Source organism: Mesoplodon densirostris, chromosome 2, assembly GCF_025265405.1.
Source record: "Mesoplodon densirostris isolate mMesDen1 chromosome 2, mMesDen1 primary haplotype, whole genome shotgun sequence".
Classification (NCBI taxonomy): domain Eukaryota; kingdom Metazoa; phylum Chordata; class Mammalia; order Artiodactyla; family Ziphiidae; genus Mesoplodon; species Mesoplodon densirostris.
In genome coordinates this window covers 172,813,478-172,837,253 of record NC_082662.1, presented here as the reverse complement: position 1 = coordinate 172,837,253, position 23,776 = coordinate 172,813,478, and the positions used below count along the sequence as shown (strand labels likewise).

The following is a 23,776-nucleotide window of genomic DNA, read 5'->3' as shown; positions in this document are numbered from 1 at the left end:
TAAATATCAATATGCACCTGGAAATGAAGTGGTTACAGGAAAGTAGGTATGAAATGATATCCAAAAAAATGGTTAAGAAAGAAAGGCAGATCCCTGAGTAAGTACAAGTTAGGTATGGATTTACCATGGAAGGGGATTCCCAGCCACCAAGTGCATCAAAGCCAACGAGCACAGGCCACAGAAGCAAGGAAAAATCCCAAACCAGCTCTGAGCATACATTCACATGTTCCATTCTTATGAGTTGGTTATATAGAACTAGCCCTAACTTTTTTTCTCATTAAACAGACACATGAGGTTAAAGACCATCTAAAGAGCACCACATATTATCCCATCTTTATCTCTTGTTGCTACAGAAGAGTGTCAGCTGCAGAAGGTCCTGAATTATCTATCCATGGGAGTGATGGTGTAAATGCCACATTCCAACTGCTTTAATCATCATATATTTGCTTGAGTTCTACTTAAAGTGTAGGAAGAAAAGTAAATACTGACTTTAAAACTTACCTAAATCAGTATCAGCAAGCCTTTATGGCAGGCATTATGGCAAGGTTAGCAAAAGAAATAGAGGACAGATATATGCCCTCAAAAGACTGATGAGTCTAGACAGGGAGATACAACACAAAACACACATGAAAAAACTTAGAATGATTAAAAAGCAAGAGGTGAAGAGCCAAATGATATAGGCTGAACATGCAGCTGATACGTTAGACTTAAGGTAAAAGAAGGTGGGGTCTAATGAGTCTTGAAGGGCAGATGGCATTCTAGAGGAGGAGAATGCACAAAGGCCTCACAATATTATCATGATGAAGACAGCATTTCAGAAGTGTCTTGGGGGAGATCAAAGATGGGAAACAGGAAGGGAATTTTGAGATTAGTGAACCCACATGCCCAGAGACCAAGGAAATACTATCACATAAGGACAGTAAGGAAACACTGCTTAACACAAATGACGTGATAAATGTCAGAACTGAGACTTGGATGGAGGATGTGAAAATAGAAAGGAAGGGGTCAATCCTAGAGGAGTTATGGAGAAAAACTATACAATGGAAAAAAAGTACAGAGAATCACACAGCTCCAAAGAACAGAAATTTAGGGACAGGAGAGGATGACATCATCACGGAAAGTCAGTTTGAGAAGAACACATAGTCAATTTTTGGGGTGGTCAGTAAATCAAGAAAACTGTCTGTTCTGACCTTTATACAGAAGTGAAACAACATTATCTTGCCCTACTCTTTAAACGTATTTTCCTAAGAAACAACATTATGAAACAAGCTAAATTCCACTGTAAACACAGAGGAAATAATGCTTCTTATATGCAATGCCTGCTGAAGAAAATTTGTAACCTATCTTGGAAATCATGTTTAAGAAAGCAGTGAATCTAAAATGGTCATGAACTTAATCTATAAATCACCTAATTGATGTCTGAAAAGTTTTTTTAAACAGAAGTTTTATAAAGGATGATCAAGAATTTTACATCCACAGAAATGTGTGCTCTCTGTACTATCTGGATAAAGCCAGGCTTGGAAGTAGGGGAATTAGATTACTCCTCCAGACCCCTTCTGTCCCTCTGAGTCAGTCTTACTACTTATCACTCATATGCACTCACCAAGCTGAGACAATTCCATCTTCTTTTTAGACCAAATATAATACTGCAAAAGTCCTTTATAGGCCTGAATAAGGTTGATTAACACTTCCTGAGAAGACGACTTTTCACCATACCGCCACGTCTCTGCCTGGCTGAGATTTCTGTTCGCATCCTCAAGCATACCATGATGCAGAAGGTATAATGCATGTTGTAAGGAGATCTGCAACAATAAGGAAAAGCCCACTGTCATATAGGTCATTAGATAACCCTTAGTCAAAAAGCTCAGTAAATATATGATACATTCGGGCTAAGACCTTGGTAGGACACAAATGATGGAGCAATACTGTCCTCATTATCAAAAATTTCAATCTAGCAGAAAGACAAATGAAAAAATTATCATTATGTAAATGAGAACTAAATTATTTAAACTTACAAACAGAAGGCAGTGTGAAAAGAACAGAGACGTTGAAGACAGTCCGGGCTCAAATGCTACTTTAAAGCTACATAAACCTGAGTAAGTTACTCTCACGCTTTGTGAGTCTCCTCTTTTATATGGAACAATTATTATTAACCCTTTTGAAGGGCACTAAGGGGATTAAGTGAGATGATATTTGTATGCCACCTAATACCTAGTTTAGCCCATAGCAGACAATAAATTATTTTATACATGTTATATAAACTCAGAGAAAACATCTTAATAAGGGGTGCTGAAGAATGGCACTGGTTCAAATGGCAAGTGTATGCCTGATACAGGAGAAGCAATAAGAATAATTCCACACAGAGGGGAGGGGCAATATAGGTGTGGGAGATTAATAAGAGGTACAAACTATTATGTGTAAAATAAGCTACAAGGATACACTGTACAACACAGGGAATATAGCCAATATTTTACAATAACTATAAATGGAGTATAAGCTTTAAAAACTGTAAATCACTATACTGTACACCTGTAACTTACACAGTATTATACAGCAACTATACTTCAATTAAAAAAAAAGAATAATTACACAAAGAATGAGCAATACAAGTAGGGAGGACATTAAGGAGGAGAATAATGGGAAGTATAGTTAATCATCTGAACAGAGTCAGAGTTCAAACCTTCATCTTAAACTACTGTAATAATTTCTCAACTGGTGTCTCTAATCCTGCCCCGCTACAATCCATCTTCCACGTGACCGCCAAGGAAATCTCATTAGTCATTTGTGTAAAATCCTTCAATAGTTCCCATTGCCTATGGAATAAAAATCTAAGCTCCTTAGAAATGGCACACAGAGTTCAGCTTACTTCCCCTGGCTTCTACCCACATGATTTTTAGAGTAACTAAAGCATTAGACACAGAGCTATTAAACTCTTTTTTATCCCCTGCCATGCTAGACTACTCTTTCCCCCAGTATGCACCGTGAATACCCACTAGCTTTATCAGACTCATCTCAAGCCTCATTTCCTTTCTTTTCCGACTCCCCTACTCATTCAATCCCAGCCCTTTCCAAAATTCCAGAGAGCCGACCATTTTCCACTTTGTCTTCTCACTGTACAGTACACTTCTACTATGGCACCCATAACCATTTATTCCATTTGCATGCCTGTCTCCCCCTACTGCAGGAACCATGGCTAGCACATTGTCTGGAAAACAGCAGCAAGTGTTTTTAAAATTATTAACAGCAAAACATGTTTTATTGCCTATCCTAACTACCACCCTCAGACTCCAGAGTATGAAATATGGTTCCTCTCAGGCTTCTTTACTTCAACTGAGTAGATTCTATGAGCTTAAAAGGATCTAACCAATAATTTACTTAAAACTCTACCTTCCCTCCCCAATCAAATGGCTATCCAGTTTCTCCCTGAAAGAAGAAAATGGGAGCACACAACACCAAGGCAGGCCATTCCCTTTTTCCAATTGTTCACTTACAAAATTCTTCCTAAAGTAGAACAATATGCTGCCTCCATTTAGTTTCTACTTATAATGTATGTGGTCTACCAGAAAATAAGATCATAAGGGAGAACCTGGCACATAAGAGAAGCAAAAAATTTTTCCTAAATTAATAAAATCTGAAAAGAATCCTAAACTAGGTAAAATCATTTTTCAAAATTAGAGAACAGTGGGAATATAAAATGCTACAGCCACCATGGGAAACATTTTGGTGATTCCTAAAAAAGTTAAACATAGAATTCTACTTTCATACATACTTTATATATATATATATATATATATATATGTATGTATTTGTATATATGACAAAAAATATGACCCAGCAATTCTAGTCCTAGGTATATATCCAAAGGAATTGAAAGCAGGAACTCAAACAGATACTTGCACGCCAATGTTCGCTGCAGTGTTATTCACAATAGCCAAAAGGTGGAAACAACCAAACAAGAGATGAAAGGATAAACAAAATTTCACAGATACATACAATAGAATATTGTATTGTATTGAGCCATAAAAAGGGATAAAGTCTGATACATGCCAACACATGGATAAATCTTGAAAACATTATGCTAAGCAAAACAGCAAAACATAAAAGGACATATATTATACAATTCCACTTATATGAAATACCTAGAATAGGCAAATGCATAGACACAGAAAACAGATCGGAGGTTACCAGGGCCTGGGAGGAGGAGGGAATAAGGAGTTATTGCTTAATGGGTACAGAGTTTCTATTTGGGGTGATGCAAAAGTTTTGGAAATACTGGTGAGGGTTACACAACAATGTGAATGTAATTAATGCCACTGAATTACACACTTAAAAATGGTTAGAATACCACATTTTATGTTATACATATTTTACAGCAATTTAAAAATATTTGGAAAATAGGAAAAGTAAAAACAAAACACCAGAGGGTAAATATTTTAGGCTTTGCAGGCCATATGGTCTCTATCACAACTCTGCCATTGTCCTACTAAAAGCAGCTACTGATAATATGGAGATGAATGGGTGTGGCAATGTTCCAATAAAACTTTGTTTGGAGGCACTGGAAAAAAATTAAAAAGCAAAGCATTTAAAAACTTTATTGAGAAAGTGCTTTTAGTCTCATATATACCAGAGAGAGGGAGATGGCATAACATTTTGGAGTGTGTCAATTCTTTTGGATAAGGCTTTTATTAAAGGAGAAAGTTCCACCTAAACATTAGAAACATTGAAACATTTTCACACATGGATCAGAAGAGTCAATATTGTGAAAATGTCCTTGCTACCTAAAGCAATCTGTAGATTCAATGTAATCCCTGTCAAAATACCAATGGCATTTTTTACAAAAATAGAAAAAATAATCCTACAATTTGTATGGAACCACAAAAGACCCTGAATAGCCAAAACAACCTTGAGAAAGAACAAAGCTACAGGTATCACATTTCCTGATTTCAATCTATATTACCAAGCTACAGTAATCAAAACAGGATGGTACTGGCATAAAAACAGACACATCAGACAAGTGGAACAGAACTGGGAGTCCAGAAATAAACCCATCCATATATCATCAACTAATATTTGACAAGGAAGCCAAGAATACTCAAAGGGCAAAGGACAGTCTCTTCAATGAATGTTGTTGGGAAAACTAGATATTTACATGCAAAAGAATGAAACTGGACCCCTAACTTACACCACTCACAAAAATTAACTCAAAATGGATAAAGGACTTAAAGGTAAGATCTGAAACTATAAAACTCTTAGAAGAAAATAGAGAAAAAAATTCCTTGATATTGGTCTTGGCAATGGTTTTTTAGGGTGTGATACCAAAAGCACAAGCAATAAAAGCAAGAATAAACAAGTGGGACTACATCAAACTAAAAAGCTTCTGCACAGCAAAGGAAACCATCAACAAAATGAAAATGCAGCCTACTGAATGGGAGAGAATATTTGCAAATCAAGTATCTGATAAGGGGTTAATACCCAAAATATAGAAAGAATTCATACAACTCAATAGCAAACATAACAAAAAACACATTACAATTAAAAATGGGCAGAGGACTTGAATAGACATTTTTCCAAAGAAGATACACAAATGGTCAACAAGTACATGAAAAGGTGCTCAACATCACTGTCAGGGAAATACAAATCAAAACTACAATGAGACATCACCTCATACCTGTCAGAATGGCTAGCATCAAAAAGAGATAACAAGTGTTGGTGAGGATGTGGATAAACGGGAACCTTTGTATACTGCTGGTGTACATTCTCTTCAGGATGTAAAGTGGTCCAGCCACTATGGAGAATGGTATGGAGGTTCCTCAAACAAATTAAAAATAGATCTACCATATGATTCAGCAATCCACTTTTGCATATATATCCAAAGGTGAAATCACCATCTCGACAAGATATCTGCACTCCCATGTTCACTGCAGCACTATTCACAAAAGCCCAGACATGGACGCAATCTAAGTGAGCACTGATGGATGAATGGATAAGGAAAATGTTACATACACACACACACACACACACACACACGATGGAATATTATTCAGCCACACAAAAGAATGAAATATTGCCATCTGTGACTACCTGGATGGGCTCTGAGGGCATTATGCTTAGTGAAATAAGTCAGACAGAAAATCGTAATATTGTATGATCTCACTTTTATGTGGAATCTAAAAACATCCGACCCATAGAAACAGAGTAAAATGCTGGCTGCCACAGGCTGAGGGGTGGAGAAAATGGGGAAATGTTGGTCAAAGGACACAAACTTTCAATCGTAAGATGAGTAAGTTTGAGGACCTAATAATGTACAGCATGGTGAATATAGCATTGTTAACTTGAAAACTGCTATGAGGATAGAGCTTTAACCTTCTCACCATAACAACAACAACAAAATGCTAATTATGTGAGGGGATGGAGGCATTAACTAACCTCATTATGGTAAACATTTGGCAATAAATCCATGCACCAAATCATCACATTTTACACCTTAAACTTACATGATATATGTCAATTATATCTCAACAAAGCTGGAAACATTTTTTTTTCTCAAGTATTCAAATTCCCAATTTGTTTAGCTGTTTCCCTTTTCCAAAAGCATCAATTCTCAGCGACCTCAACTGCTTAACATATTAGAATTTGGCCCATCATCATAATGAAGCACAACTGCCATCTCTGAAGGACTGATTCTGGCAGCCAGAGATACACAAAGAGAAGATACTTTCACTCAGACAACGTGGTAGGCAACAGGAAATGGAAAAGTAAATGGTTCTCACGATGCTGCTTTCTTTCAGCTTCTCTTATTGACCCAAGTGTCTTACGCCTTTTCTCATGCTTTTTACATTATTACCTACCTCATCACTGAGACAAGCAATTTTTAGAAATGAATGCCGCAGATGTAAATTCACAAAACCTATATACTCACCTTCAAGTAATTCATGACACCAATATTTTTCATCCGGTCAGCAAAGGTATTGAAAGTCTGTACATTGCTTTTGGGATGATAATAAAGAATTTCACTTCCAAGCCTCCAAATAATCTGTCAAAACAGAAATTACTAACAAAACTGTAAAATCCTTGTTAACCAATATCTAAGAAAGCTATTTTTTTCTGATTACAGCGTTAAAAAACCACCCATAGTTCCTTTTTCTAAACACCACTACTGCCAACATTTTACTGTACCTTACCCAGTGAAACTAATATTATTATCTTATGGGATAAAAATCTTTTCTGTTGATTAAATGAAAATACCAGGTAACTATAATAGTAGTTAGCAGTTTAAAGAAGGTAAGCAGTTAAGATACATTTTGAAAATAACATTTTTAACTAGTATAGTAGGAAGAATATTAATGTCAGAAAACTTGGGTTCTATTAATATTGGCTTCTTCACTGCTCTCAGCCTCACCTTTATTATCTACCAAATGAGAGCTATGGACTAGATGTTTCTTGAGATCCCATCAAGTATCTACAACTATTGACTATATTTAGTCTATATTTAGAGCTCCGATTTAAGAATTTTCATCAGCTATGGACAAATTTTAATAAAAATATTTTCACCCCAGAGCACCAAATCTTTGGTGACAGAACTTGGAGCTCTTCTTTTGCATGGTCTATTCTCTTACCTCAATTTAAAGTACTTCAATAATAGTGACTTCAAAGTAAATTTAAGTGGATTTTAAATCAATTCTTTCTCTGAACATACATACTGATTGTTTTGCGTAATCATAATACTCATCTTCCCAACTCAGAAAGATCAAGATTTCATTTACAGAACACCAAATTGCAGTATTTTGATGCTTAAAGAAAATGTGGAGATTATCCTATCACTGTGGTTCTTAAACCTTGTTGTATGTAAGAATTACCTGGGACACCACTTAAAAATAAATATTCTAGGGATTCAGACTTCAGTTCAGTAGAACTGGAGTGCAGCACAGGAATCTATATTTTAAACAAAAGCCCTATGTGATTTAAACAGAGCCCAAACAAGTGTCTGGAAACCACTGATTTAATTCTTTCATTTTGTAAAACAAAATCTGGACCAAAAGAGACTGTAACTTGCCCAATGTTTTACAGATCTATATAACTTTAGTCCATTAACTAAACTTTCAATCAATGGTTAAATTTTTTTCTTTAATATTTTTTGGCTCTATTAAATATCTAACTGATGCAATGGTTACTGTAATAGTAAAAGCTACTTGAGATATTCATGTGAAGTTATTTGTGGATAAACTGTCTTTTACAGAATAAATTTAACAGTATATGCCAGGCACTGCTCTAGATCCTTGCCCTTGTGGAATTTACATTCTATTGTAGAGAGACTGACAAGAACCAAGAAATATAATAATTAAATTGGCAAGTATTATGGGAAAAGAATGAAGCAGGATAAAGGGATCAGGAGTGCCAGTTGGAAAGTGAAGGTGGGTGGTGTGCAGTTGCAATTTTATTTTATTTATTTATTTATTTATTTTTGGCTGTGTTGGGTCTTCGTTGCTGTGCACGGGCTTTCTCTAGTTGTGGTGAGCGGCGGCTCTCTTCGTTGCGGTGCGCAGGCTTCTCATTGTGGTGGCTTCTCTTGTTGCGGAACACAGGCTCTAGGCACGTGGGTTTCGGTAGTTGTGGCTCGCGGGCTCTGGAGCGCAGGCTCCGTAGTTGTGGTACATGGGTTTGCTCCGCGGCATGTGGGATCTTCCTGGACCAGGGCTCGAACCCATGTCCCCAGCATTGGCAGGTGGATTCTTAACCACTGTGCCACCAGGGAAGCCCCAGTTGCAATTTTAAATAGTCAAGGTAGGGCCCACTGAAGGTGTGACTTGAAGGAGGGTGACCATAGTGATATTTGAAGAAAGACCTTCCTAAGTAAAAGAAATAGCAAAGGCAAAGGCCATCAGGAAGGAGTATGGTTGTTCAAGGAACAGCAAGGAGGCCAGTGAGGTTGGAGAAGGCAAAGCAAGTTGGACAGTAATAGGAGATGAGGTCAAAGGGGGAAAGGGAGTGGGCAGAGCACGGAGAACTTGCAGGCAATCAGAAGGACTCTGGCTCCTACTCTGAGTGAAATGGGAAGACACTGCAGTGTTTTCAGCAGAGGAGTGACATGATTTGACTTATGTTTTAAAAGGACTATGTTGCACCATTAATCATTAGGAAAATGCCAACCAAAGCTACAATGAGATACCCCTTCACAACCACTAGGATGGCTAAAATCAAGAAGACAGACAATAATACGGTTGGCGAGGATGTAGGGATGTTGGGACCCTCGTATGTGGCTGGTGGGAACGTAAAATGGTGCAGTCACTCTGGAAAACAGTCTAGTGGCTCCTTAAGAGGTTACATATATTTTATGCCCCAGCAATGCCACTCCTAGGTATACAACCAAGAGAAATTACAACAAACATCCATACAAAAACTTGTACATTAAAAAAAAAAATCTTGTACATAAATGTTTGAAAGAGCATTATTCATAGTAACCAAAAGTGGAAACTACCCAAATGTCTAAAAACTGATGAATTGATACATAAAATGAGATAGAGCCATACACTGGAATATTATTTTGCAATAAAAAGAAATGATGTACTAATATGCTACAATATGGAAAGGCTTGAAAACATTATGTTCAGTGAAAGAATTCATTCACAAAAAGCCATATGTTATATGATTCCATTTATATGAAATGTCCAGAATAGAAAGTAGATTAGTGGTTGCCAGGGGCTGGGGGTTGGAAAGGAGCGACTACAAGTGGGTACAGGGTATCTTCTGGGCCAGACGAAAACTGTTCTAAATTTAGATTGCTGTAATGGTTGCACATCTCTGTGCAATTGAACTGAACTGTTCAATTTAAATGGGTGAGTTGTATGGTGTGTTAATATATCTCAATAAAACCAGTTTCTTTTTTTTTTTAAAAAAAGGATCGGTCTGGTTATTATGCTTAAAATAGACTGCGGGGGTGGGGGAGGGCAAGAAGTCATCTAAGTGAGGTGAGAGGGACTTGAGTCCAGGCGCAGCAATGGAGGAGGTGAGAAGTACTCAGAATGCAGGGAGCATGCTTTCAATGTAGAGCTAACCGGGTTTTCTGATGGTTTGGATATGCGATATAAAAGAAAAACACCCCAGAGTTTGGCCCTCGCAATTAGATACATAAAGGAAATGTCATCTGAGATGAGGAAAATTAGGCTGGACAGGGAATATCAGAAGAGCTAGTTTAGCTATGTTACTATCATATGACATACCATACTAGCTGATATGAGACATCAAGTGGTGACGTTGAGTAGACAGTTGGATACAGGAATCTGGACTTGAAGAGAGATGTCAGGACCCCAGATCCACAATTGGGGATCGCCAGCATGCAGACTGAATGTAAGGCTATGAAACTGCATGCGATCATCAAGAGTGAGGTCAGATAACGATAACAACTAAGGGTTAGAGTTCTTGGGTTAGTCCCTGTCAGAAAGCAAAGGAGAAGAGGGGTAATCAGAAAAGGAGACCGAGGAATGGCCAGTGAGGTAGGAGAAAAACCAGAGTACCGCATCCTGGAAGCCAAAGAAGCTATGTCACACAGGAGGGAATGAGCTACTATGTTTAATATTGCTGACAGATCAAGTTAGATGAGCACTGAGAATCTGTCACTGGATTCAGCAACACGGAGATCACTGTTGACCTTGACAAAGCAACTTGGTAGAAATGGTGATGGCCGGTGGGTGGTCTAACTGGAAAGGGTTTGGAATGGACAGGTACACACAACTCTCTCAAGGAGTTTTGCTGAAAGGCAGAATGGAGAAATGGGGCACAGCCTGTGGAAGAAGTAGGGGTCAAGAGATGATGCTAAATGGGAGAAATAACAACATGTTTGTTTGAAGATGGGGAACATCCTACAGAAAGGGGAAAATAAGGACACAGGGAAAGGATTATTTAAATGAATGAGTATTGTGGAATCTGAGAATTCAGATTTAAAACTATTTTTGTCTCCTTTAAAATGATAATAGGAAAAAGAAGTGTTCAAAAAAATATCCTCATACAAACTCTCTACCCAAAACCACTTTTAGTAGCTTTTAGTAAAATCAATCAATAGCAAAAGCTATTCTGGGTGGAGTTCAAAAGGCAGAAACTCCCAGGATTCTGTCCTATCTTCCAGCAGACTCAGACCTTACTTACCTCCGGTGCAATCTGTCTTTTGTTGCTATCTGAATCTTCCAAGATCTGAAAGTAACTGTGCATGTATTCTGCAGCTCGCTGCCACTGGTGCTTCAGCAGAGCTTCTTGGATAAGACTTAAACAAGCACTTGTTGTCTGAGCAAAATCCTTCTCCCGTTTTCCTCCAGTCGCTAGAAAGGTTAAAGAGGAGAGTCTTGACCCACAGTGACCCCAAATCAACAATTCAAGAAACATTTCTGATAAGCATAGTTTTAACAAGTAGAGCAGTAGGTATTACTTAACTCAACCCATCCCCCATTCCAAAGCTGGTTCCATTTGAAACAAACTCTTCCACCCATTTCAACTAGTTTTAGCAAACGAAAAAAATGTCTAATTAGAAGATGTCTAATTTGACATTCTTGGGCTACCGGGATCAACAGATCCTTGAAATCTGATTCAACTGTCCTATCATCCTTGCACTAAACAATCTGGGAAGAATCTCTTAAAGAGGGCCCCCAAAGCACAGTCCCAAGTATTTAGAATGGGTAAAAATCATCAGGGTCATCCTAGGAAAGTATGGTCTTTTTTACCTACCTATGTTCTGAAAACACTAAGAGGTGCACTTTTATTTTTTAAGGACTGAGTTCCCAGTAACTCAATGATGTAAATGCAAATGAGATGATAATAACTGTAGACATTAGCATTTATATCTCTCAAGTACTGACAATCCTCTTGTTAAGAATATTTGTGCTTAGTTACAACCCCAGTTATGAGTAACAGGTGGCATATTGCCACCTCTTCTCTTCCCACGCTACTAAAGATGCATACAGGCCAGCAGTCTTCCATTTGGGGTACCCTCACCCCTGGGAGTACACAGAGACTAATAAGTACCATGCAAAGACAGTTTTACAGCAATCAACTTGCAGATCTTCAGCTTTCTCACATACTCTTTCCTAAAATTGATCTCCTAGGAAACTGTGCCTATACACAAGGCTTCATGATCAAAATCATTATATTTTACCTTAAGGTGAAAATACAGGTGTTTAGTGTTGAGAAAGTGAACGACTCTAACACATCCATTTGCAAGTCAGGTGATTTTTAATTCTTTGCTTATCAAAACTGTAGGAGAACCTAATAATTTTTTTATTTTAGATCACTATGTAATTTTTTCATAAATAATTCAGGAGGAATCCAAAGACCTGATACATTGCTATAATTAAACTCCATTCATTGCCAGCTACTTACTTATGTGACTAAACTTTCTCATAATTTCCACCAATTAAAACAAAATATGGTAGAATTGAAGCTAAATCTTTTCTCATTCTAGGAATATGTAATATTCATCCACAGATATAAGAACTGGAAAAAAGTGATAACCTTACCCATTTTATTGAGATAAATAAGCAATAAAAATTTACCTTTAATACTTAAAATTTAACAAAAATTGTAACACTACTTATGTTATTTTGATTAGGTGGGTACAGAAATCAATTACAATGATTTCTCAATCCAGAAGAGATTTTAATACTTAAAACCTTACAGGATATTAGCAAAAATTAATTAAATGTAGATACATACTTTATGGCAAAAAAAAAGTATAAAAGAAAAAGGAACAGTATAAAATTTCTATCTATTAAAAGCTTTTTCATAAATACTAAATGGATGATAAAGGTATCACATCCCTATGTTATTTAGATTCCACCAAATTATTTTTTTAAGTCACATGATAATTACATTTGAAAGTGCCAATATATGCCGAAAACTATGCCTTTTGCAACTCTCAAACTTATGATACAAGTTTTAGATGGCACCTTAAAACTGTGCAAGATAGTACCTAATTCTTCAGGGGAAAAAAAAGTAGAAGACTATTTCTCTCTCCCTCTTCTTTATTTATTTGTTTGTTTGCTTGGCTGTGCCGGGTCTCAGTAGCGGCATGCGGCATCTTCATTGCAGCACGCGGGATCTTCAGTTGCGGTGTGCCGGAGTGGCCGCAAGCAGGATCTAATTCCCTGACCAGGGATCAAACCAGGGCCCCCTGCCTTGGGAGCACGGAGTCTTAACCGCTGGACAACCAGGGAAGTCCCAAAGACTATTCTTCTTGACCAGTGCTTCTCAAACTTTTTAAATATACATACAAATCACCTGGGGATCCTGATGTAGTCTTAGTTTCCCCAGGGAGCTTATTAGAAATGCAGAATACTATGTCCCACCCACTTCTCTGAATTAGAAGCTGCATTTAACAGGATCTACACCCAAACTCCCAGTATCAGCAGCAACACCAGGCAGCTAGGCCAAGAAAGTGACAAAATACCTCTTCCCTAAAACCTCGGTTATTCACCTAAAGGAAAACTGATCTCGGGTCAGACTCCCTTCTACCTCTCAAGTTTTCACAGCTCAAACTGGAAATCAACTTTAGACTAGGATAAATAAATCCTTGGAAAAGTCCCCTCCTGTCTTCCAGCTGAGCCTAATTACCTCAGGAGTAGCTCTCATTTCATCCTTTGTGAGCAAAAGATAATCTTATTTGTTGCTGATAAACTTTAAGAATAACTGTCAAGGAAAACAAATTTGATGGAATGAGGTACAATAAAGAACCAGTGCCATCAACCTAATTTCTAATTTCCTTGAAATAACCTGGAAACTTGTCAGCCTGTCAACAAATATTTTTTTGAGCACTACCATAGCCAAGCACTATTCTAGGTGCTCAACATACAGCTTTATTCCAGATTGGTGCCCACTTTCAAAGTTTTTATTCTAGGGGACACACCCTTCAAAACGCCAAAAGAAATGTAAGAGAATAAAAAATAAATAATTGTTAGGCAATTGTGTTTTCCTATTATGGTTAATTACCACTACAATGTCAATATTACCTGCAACTATATTCTCATTGCAGACAGAAAGTACCTGGGGTTTAACAGGCTATCTGTAATATATGAAACATGTCTAAGCATGTAAATTCTGGTCTTAAACCTACTTGTTTGTGGACTGACTCAAGCTCTCTATAGAACACTGGTGACAGACACATGCCCAGGTATGCCTTAAAACTAGCAGAAACTTTAGATTACTAGTTCCCTACAAGGGGTGAGGTAACATCCCCTCTGAAGTACCGTTCATTCAAACCTGGCTCAAACCATGTACAGTAATTTAGCAAAAATAAAATGAGGAAAGAGGAAGTAAACCATTATTTTTCAACACTCACTAAGCATGAGGCTCTATGCTAGGCACTTTACATATATTATCCCTTTTTTCAATATATGTATCTCAATGTAGGCGTTGAGATCAGATAGGCCTGGATTTGACTCCTGATACCGGCATTAAGAATTTTAACTTCTTCTGAAGTTCAGTTCCCTCATCTCTAAAATGCCTAGCACATAGATTTACTGAGGATTAATTTACTGAGATAATTAAATGAGATGATATTTAGATTAAAAAATAAAGAACTAAGAGCTAAACTCTAGGAGCCAGGGAATCTCAGTCAAGGGAAGGAAAGCCAGGCTAAGAAAGATATATTTGTGGGCAATTAGAAAAGTGCTGGTTCAAATGTATTCCCAGGACTACACGACCCAACATGCCAACATACAGACAACTGCTTCTTTTATATATTCTGATAAGGAATTTATTCCATAGAAAAACTTGTTTATTTCTACATTAGATGAAAATAGAAGAAAATATTCCTTTCTTGAAATCTATTATAGATCAATTCTATTAGGGCTTATTTCAATGCAATTCAACAGAAACTTCTGGTATGTACTCCTCAGTGGTAGAGATCATATCTCCTTCAACTATGTATCCCCAATATTTAACCAATGCCAGGGATATAATAAATGTTCAGTAAGTATTACTGGGGGAAAAAAAAGTGTATCTACCATAATACAGACTGTTATTAATTCAAAGGAAAAGAATTCTAAAAGAAAAAAAGAATCTATTTTTATTATTTCTTTTTTATTAACAGCCCAAAAAAATTCTCATACATTCTTATTTTGAAAGTTGAACCAGCTTGGTTATCCATTTTTGTATCCATATTGAATCTTATCATCTCCTTGCATTAGAGCTGAAATGGTTATATGTTATTTTACTTACCTATGGTTTCTATATGCTTTTGGAGCCAAGGAAGACACATTTCTGTACCAGAGGGCACAGGCAGTTCCCCCTGTTCATCCTCTGTTGTGGGCCTTATCAATTCTTCACTGAAATCACTCATACCTATTCCAGACTGAGAATATCAGTTACTTTTTGTACATCTTAATCCACAGGCTTCTGAGTTATACAGAAAGACAGCCATCTTTTATCTAATAAATATCAATGATCAACAAAATTAATTGTACCTGGTAGTTCCTTTAAAGTAAGAAATGAATTTAATTATGTCAGCAGCAGCCAAAATGAATGACCCATTAAAAACAAAAGACAACTGCAAATACTACTATATTTTAAGAAGCTACAGATAGATAAGATACTAACCTTTTAAGTTAAAAAAAAGTCATCTAGAGGAAGAAACATCAAAATAATGTATAATAAAACAATATGACAAATAATAACAGTAGTAGTTAACATTTATTGGGCCCTTTCTATACACCAGGGCTACAAAGTATCTAATTTAATCCTTATAGAAACCGGAGGTAAGTGGTATTACTTTCTTCCATTTTCATGCTTAAAAAAACTGAAGGGCTCAGTGAAACTATGTAACCTGGCTCAGTGTCACAAAAAGGTGAGGACAATATTCTGGTAATTAGAACACCAAACACACTTGGCATGAACAGAGTTTGGGGTGTGCATGGAGGAGGGGGGCGGAACGCAGATGGCGGGAAAAGAATCTACAAAAACAGCCTTGTGCCAAGCTGAGTTTGGACTTAGCCGTCCAGATGCTCAGGATCCCTCCTTCCACATATCCAATTGATTATTAAGTCCTGCTGGTACTACCTGCTAGTACTTCTCCTATCTTCTCTCTGCTCCGCAACTCTACACCACTCCCCTGGCTCGGAACACCTTCAAACTGTGTCTGGATTGCTACATTAGCTTTCTAACTATTTACCCTGCCTCAAATTTGGCTTCTCCACATCACAACCCGAATAAACCTTTCAAAGTCAAATTTTGTGGTTACGAGCACGGGTTTGAAATAACTCTTGAGTTTGAACCCGACTCACACGTATTTTAAGGAGTCATTCCAGAAGAAGCTCTCCCTTCCCCAATTCTCAAAGCCTAAACTGGTGTCTTGCAGTTGTCACGGTAACCAAAGCTGCCCCACCCCTCCAGGATCGCCCTCACAACTCAAGGTTTCAGAGGATCAGGAGAAAATATGAGCACATGGGTGAACCCTACTACAGCCATTCCCGTTCCACTGTGAACGCAGGCAATGAGATGGAAGACAACCGTGGGACTTACCTGCCTAAAGCCAGAGTTCTTCTGCGACACCAAACTCAGTCTCCAGACTCCGGACCTGCGTGAGCTAACGGAGTTAGCGACTTAGCGAAAGTGTACAAAACCTGACCCCGGCGTTCCGGCGGCGCGCAGACGCAGCCCCGCCCCTAACTCCCGATTGGGCGCTGGAGGCGCCTCGACCCGGAAGTGGTCGTGGACAGCCTCCTTCCCATTGGATTGGACCCAGGGGTACATCTTAGTCTGTCTCAGCGGAAAAAAATGGGAGACTTTAACTGCAAATGAAGATTAATGCAACGTGAAGTCGGCTGGATGAGGGTAACAATCCAAATAGCAGAATGTCACTTTACCCGAGTAGTTCCCCGTACGACGACCTTTCAGTTACTGCTTGGCTTGCTGGCGCGTGCAGCGAGCCTCGGAGGCGCGGCTCGTGGCCCTAACAAGATAAATCTCTGCATAGCCTGTTAATTGCTTCCTTGAAATCGTTTTTCTTTTTCATTAAAGGCTTAGCTTTGAATTTAAATGACTCTGACTGCTTCCCCAAAATTTGGACGAGAATATCTTTTCCTTCTCAGCGGCAGTGGTTCTGTGCACCGGTCTGGAGTCACTTTTCATGAGGAACGTTGACGAACTTATGAAATAAGGGTTGAAAGTAAGATGGTTAAATGTGAAATGAGGGGAAATTGAGGGGTTCTAGGGAAGATGATCCTGGAAAAGCAGAGACTCGTTGGAACACAATACTTCCAAAATTTGGGGGGTTCATCTGTGAAGGAAGAGTCAGACTTTATTCGTAGCATCAGAGAACGGAACTAGGACTACGGAGTGAAAGTTAAAGAGAAGCAGCTTTAAAGTCATTACAAGAGTTTTGTTCATAACTAAGGCGGCACAAATAATGGCATGGGCTCCCACAGGAATCTTTTGAGTTTCCCCTGCCCTGAAAGTGAACCATTTGAGCAGAATCACAATATTGTACAGGTGATTAAAGGGTCTAGTGAGAGTTTGTACAGGGATTCCTTAAAATGCTGAAATACTTGATTATATGTTGTCTTCATAAATACTGTGCAGTAGCTATGGGCTTGTGAGAAAAATTCTCCTGCTGCTTTTTGTGTCATAAATCCTTGGTTTCACTCAAGCCCCTGCTCTAACTCCACAGGCAAGGCTGTCTAAATGACAGTTGTGGTCCAAGAAGACACACAGAAAATAATATAGCCATACTTTTCTAGTATAAAGGTTTGGTCTGGCTACATTTCTTCCCTTGCTATGAAGTATAATTTCACCAAAGCCAAACTAGAATGGATTTTATCTGGCTAGAAATTCATGCTCCCACAAAAATTGGGAAGATTTTTCTGATTTACCTTAACATCAGACAACTGTAGACAACAGTAGACAAAAGACAGAAAGTTAAGAACTAACATTGATATTTTTCTGTGCTCTACCTACCTCTTTCATTTTCCATGGTACAATTCTGGTAGAAAATGTGTTGGAGAGAAGAGAGTAAAAAGAAAATGACTATACTACCGATAGCATAAACAAGATTAAAAAAAAGAAATGGCATGACAAAAATGCAAACATAAAGCAAAGCATACCAAAGACTTCTAGATTCCAATCTAGGCAAAAACATGGTCTAAGGAACAAAAAGATGTTCTTACAATTGCATTGTGCCAAAGAGCAACTTAACATGATGAATTACATTTTTAAAAAAACTGCAAACTCTTATTTAGACAGTATTATTCCCACAAACCTTTCAGTTATTCCCGTGAAGCTTTATTAGATTCCCTGCAATCTAATAATGTTTCAGACACCAATTAGAAAGATTAGATTCACCTGAAAATTCTCTAGAAAAGATACTTCTTAAATCTCATTAAAATGAACTTCACCAGGTTTTCTCACCTCTGACATGAGACAGTGTCAAGAATTCCAGTCCTAAATGCTCCTCTATAAGGAAGAGACCTTGGCCCAAGACAACTAACAGCTCCTTGATCTCATTCCATAAAATTCATTCTAGCCATAAGAAAAGAAAAATCATTTGTGTAGGTGTTTTGCTGACCTTTAGCTTACAATCTGCAGCAGGGGTCAACAAACTCTTTCTCTAAAGAGACAGTAAATATTTTAGACTCTGTAGGTGATACAGTCTCTCTATCACCACTACTATTTAACTCTGCTGTTGCCGCACAGAAGCAGTCATAGATAAATGTAAGTGAATGAGAATGTCTGTGTTCTAATAGAACTTTATTTACAAAAAACAGGTGGCAGGCTGGATTTGGCCTATTGGCCATAGTTTGCCAACAGTTGCTCTAGAGTACCAATTAATGTTTATGCTCACAACAGAGATTCGATTAGTATACATACATACAATTTTAAAGATACATGATCAGGGCCTCCCTGGTGGCGCAGTGGTTGAGAGTCCGCCTGCCGATGCAGGGGACACGGGTTCGTGCCCCGATCCCGGAGGATCCCACATGCCGCGGAGCGGCTGGGCCCGCGAGCCATGGCCGTGGGGCCTGTGTGTCCGGAGCCTGTGCTCCGCAACGGGAGAGGCCACAGCAGTGAGAGGCCCGCGTACAGCAAAAAAAAAAAAAAAAAAAAAAAAAAAAAGATACATGATCATATTAGTGATGATTGTTGTATCCAAAAGATATCTATACTAAAAATAATTACTGATATCATCATACATCTCAATCATTATGGTAGTCACTGACTATAGTGCTTCTCCTGGGTGCTTTAACATACAACTGGTAGCTGTTAATGCAGAGGAGTAACTGAGTTCTATTGTGGAGAAACCTGGTTATAAGGGGTAAATGAGATAAGCCGTCATGAAGATGATGAATATTTACTTAATTACTTTTTTTTTTTTTTTACCGCGCCACCTCGCGGCTTGTGGGATCTTATTTCCCCCACCAGGGATCAATCCCAGGCCACGGCAAGGAAATAGCCAAGTCCTAACCACTAGACCACCAGGGAATTCCCACTTAATGACAATTATTATCCAAATAACTCTACATACTGCATCTCAACCTATGTTCTCCTAAGTTTTAATTGAGAAGCATGTTCTTTGTTAAGAATAAAGGGGAGGGCCTCCCTGGTGGCGCGGTGGTTGGGAGTCCGCCTGCCGATGCAGGGGATATGGGTTCGTGCCCCGGTCTGGGAGGATCCCATATGCCGCGGAGCGGCTGGGCCCGTGAGCCATGGCCGCTGGGCCTGCGCGTCCGGAGCCTGTGCTCCGCAACGGGAGAGGCCACAACAGTGAGAGGCCCACATAACGCAAAAAAAAAAAAAAAAGAATAAAGGGGAAAAAATCCTCTACAGTCATTCCAAATAATTCAAAATATATCCATGATTTGACTATGAATACAAAGAAAAAAATACAATTAATTCAGGTGTAAATCTAAGATAAGATAGTGCGGAAGAGGGAACAAATGTGGGAATGTGGAAGTAGAACAATATAAGACCCCTCTCAGAGGAGAGAAAATTCAAATTCAGACAGGTAAGACATCTAGTAAGGTAGTATTACCTTTAATTTTATATATATATATATATATATATATAAAATCTTCCTTGTAGATCCAAGTAACTTTGATATATAGGGATTTTTTTTTCTTACGTTGATATTATAATTCGTTTCTTTTACAGAATATTCACAACCACAGGTGCTTTGTTAACTGATCAGATTTTAACAAAAGTCTTAAGCAGTGCTTCTCAACTGGGAGGTTGGTGTCCTTTCTACCGGGGGGGGGGTGTGGATGCATGGGGAAAATTTTTATTTTGTTGCCATGACTAAGGATGGTACTAAAAGTTCATAGCCAGGGCTAGGGTTTCTGTATATCCTGAAACTGGTAGGAATGTTCCACCCAAAATACCAATAGAGCTCTAGTGAGAAACATTTGCCTAAACAAGTAACATGTTCTGCAACTGTGTTTTCCTACAGTTCAACCTAAGGGGATAAGGGCTCTTGTGCAAATTGTTTTATTACACATTTAAATGTCATTCTTAGTTTGTTTATGTTTGCCAAGAATAGTAAATGTGTTTAAGGTAATTATGAAAAATAAATGATAACAAAAGTCTGATTGCAAACAAAAAATTTTGTTTTGAGATAATCACCATCATTCTTTATCTTTCCACAGAAGTTCCAAGAGAGGTTGGCCAAAAATATTTTAAATCCTAAAACACAATTTTAAGCTTTGCTTTTCTTTAAAATGTATACAAAATAATATACAAATATGTTTAATGTATGGTTTGGATCTGGTGTTAATATTTAATCCCTGCTTTCTAGAGCTGTGCTGTCTTTAAATGTGCCTAAATTGAGATGTACTGTAAGTGTAAAATACACACCAGATTTCAAAGATACCATATGAAATAAAGAATGTAACATGTCTCATTAATAATTATTACATTTATTACAAGTTGAGATGATAATATTTTGGATATATTGGATTAAATAAAATTTATTATTAAAATTAATTTCATCTCTTTTGATTTTAATGTGACTTCTAGAAAATTTAAATGACATATGTAGCTGGCATTATATTGCTATTGGACAGCATTGTTCTAGAGAATCAGTGAGAACTAAGGGAAATATCAAGTTATATTTAGATTCTCTGTTTAATCATTCTAGTTTGATGTCATTGATTCATCCTCTTATGTATTCCATACCATTTCAAATCCCATGTAGAATTAAATTGGAATGAGCTTTTGTACTTGCAGAGAATTCTTACACTTTCGGTGTTCAGTTGCTTAGGATCCACTCTTGAGTGCAGTCTTCATAATGGTATTTATGTTCCGGTTCCTAATTTATACTGCTTGTATCAATCAAAATGCTGAACCTTCAGGAGGTTTGCTGTGTATGATCTGTAACATCGGCTGTGATTGTATGTTACATCAAGGGCATATTTTCTCCCTCTCAGATCTCAATGTCTCCTTCCAGAAGGCATGTTTGACCTCACAAGCACACTCTGGGGGCTCTGTTACCCTCCATGCTACCTTTTAGTAAGAAGGGAACAGTTTCCATGGTAGAGGTACTATCAAAAAATGTCTCCTCTGTGACAAAGTCATTGATTTGCTGAGAGTCTTGTACCATCAACCATTCCTATTGGCTGTAAGAGCCTGAAGTTCTGCTGTTTAATTATTTAAACAACATAAATGGGCAACATTTTAATATATTATCCCATTGCTTCTATGTATTTATTTGTGGCTGCATTGGGTCTGTTGCTAAGCATGGGCTTTCTCTAGTTACGGCGAGCGGGGGCTACTCTTCCTTGCGGTGCGCGGGCTTCTCATTGTGGTGGCTTCTCTTGTTGCGGAGCACGGGCTCTAGGCACGCGGGCTTCTGTAGTTGTGGCTCATGGGCTCTAGAGTGCAGGCTCAGTAGTTGTGGCGTTCCACGGCATGTGGGATCTTCCCAGACCAGGGATCAAACCCACATCCTCTGCATTGGCAGGTGGATTCTTAACCACTGCGCCAGGAGGGAAGTCCCTCCCATTGCTTCTTATAGAAACGTTATGAAGTTTTACCATGAGCCCCAAAGTTATAGACAAGGAATCTGAGACTCAGAAAAGTTAGCAACTTGCCTAAGGTCACACAATTAGACTTCTGATACCTAGTTTAATGCTTTTGACTACATTCTCTGCCTATGCTATTGTCCTAGTAAGGAAGTAATTCCTATCTGAAAACCATAAATAGGTAAAGCCAAACAGTCTAAACTGTGGAAATTGTGTTATCCAGGCCCTACCCTGGAAGTTGTTCTGTATTTGTTCGAAGCACCAAATATTTGACTTCTGTGAAAATAGTGCCAAGGTAAATTAGGCAGAACCGGAAACAAGAACTTCTATATAAGCCTATGTGTTACTGGCAATTTCAGATGTTTGAGTTTCTTTCTTTGTTCAGTAGAAATGGGAATAATATTTGATAGGACTAGACAAATAGTACATGGTGATAGAAGACCTTGCCTTGTATATGACACACTCCCAGGAGAACATACCCTTTGACATGACTTTGACCTGGCTTTTTAATTGTAGGAAAAGGATTTAACTCTACTAGCCATGCCCAACACAAATCTTCACTCTCCTTGGCTTTTAGAACAGGATACTTGCTTAAATTCCACTTCGGTTATATGATCCCTTTACTTAAAGTCTGATAGCTTTCTGTTTTTTATTCTAAGTCTAAATTATTGTGCTTGATTAATAATCTTTCAAAATCCGACCTACCCTGGCCACCCAAATTTATCTCCCACTACTCTTTAACAGGATCATTTCACTCTAGTAAGATTAGGTCTCATTACTGTTGTCTTTTCTCTTATGTTTCTTTGTGTCCATCCCTAGTCTCCCTGCTCTATCACTAAGCAACCACTGTCATAGGTTAGTTAGAATTTTCTAGAATTTTATATAGATGCAGTTTTACAGTGTGTATTATTTTTGGGGTCTGTGTTATTTCACGCAGAATTTCTTTGTTGTTGCTAGTATCAATAGGTCCTTGTTATTGCTGAGCAATATGCCAAAATTTAACATCTATTTAGCTGTTGATGGACAGCTGTTTTTTGTTTGTTTGTTTTTGGGTTTTGTGGGGGTTTTTTTACTATTACCAATGAAGCCACCGTGAACATTTGCGAACAAGTCTTGGTGTGGACATATACTTTTATTTCTCTTGAGTGAATACCCAGGAGTGGAAAGACTGCATTCATATGATAAGGTGTAATTTGTAAAGAAATTGTCAAACTGTTTTCCAAAGTGGTTGAATCATTTTAAATTATAACCAGCAGCGTTATGAGAGATCCAATTATCCTCATCCTTGGCAACATCTGTTATCAGTCTTTTAAATCAGACATCAGTCTTTTAAATTTTAGCCATTCTAGTGGATGTGCAATAATATCTCATTATGGTTTTGATTTGCACTTCCCTAATGACTAATGGTATTCAATATCTTGTCTTACATTAATACATACCTGCCACATTTGTATCTTCTTCAGTGAAGTGTCTGTTCAAATTTTTGACCCACTTTTTTCAAATTGGGTGTTTTGTCTTCTTATTAATAAGTTGTAATAGTTATTTATATATTCTAGATACAATTCCTCTGTTGAATGTATGTTTTGCAAATATTTTCTCCCAGTCTGTGGTTTACCTTTCCATTTTCATAACAGTGAATGTAGAAGTGAGAGCAAACTTTTTTTTATTAATTTATTTTATTTTGGGTTGCATTGGGTCTTCGTTGCTGTATGCAGGATTTCTCTAGTTGCGGAGAGCAGGGGCTACTCTTCATTGCGGTGCGCAGACTTCTCATTGTGGTGGCTTCTCTT

General features: G+C 37.9%; 2 protein-coding genes across 4 annotated transcripts in view; one reads left to right on the top strand and one right to left on the bottom strand.

Annotated features, from left to right (window-relative positions):
* Positions 1-16,603, bottom strand: part of TAF1A (TATA-box binding protein associated factor, RNA polymerase I subunit A) — a 33,345-nt gene extending 16,742 nt beyond the window's left edge. For 2 of the 3 annotated variants that reach the window (XM_060088645.1, XM_060088647.1), the window contains exons 1-5: positions 16,498-16,603; positions 15,199-15,331; positions 11,140-11,309; positions 6,920-7,033; positions 1,604-1,802 (exon numbers count right to left, since the gene is read on the bottom strand). In XM_060088645.1, coding sequence (XP_059944628.1) covers positions 1,604-1,802; positions 6,920-7,033; positions 11,140-11,309; positions 15,199-15,319 — 604 coding nt within the window. In that variant the 5' untranslated portion in view covers positions 15,320-15,331; positions 16,498-16,603. The remainder of the gene's footprint in view (positions 1-1,603; positions 1,803-6,919; positions 7,034-11,139; positions 11,310-15,198; positions 15,332-16,497) is intronic. The other variant, XM_060088646.1, reaches the window with a different exon arrangement.
* Positions 16,604-16,725: 122 nt separating this feature from the next.
* Positions 16,726-23,776, top strand: part of MIA3 (MIA SH3 domain ER export factor 3) — a 76,313-nt gene continuing 69,262 nt past the window's right edge. The window contains exon 1 of the mRNA XM_060091404.1: positions 16,726-16,809. The gene's annotated coding sequence lies outside the window, so the exon portion shown is untranslated. The remainder of the gene's footprint in view (positions 16,810-23,776) is intronic.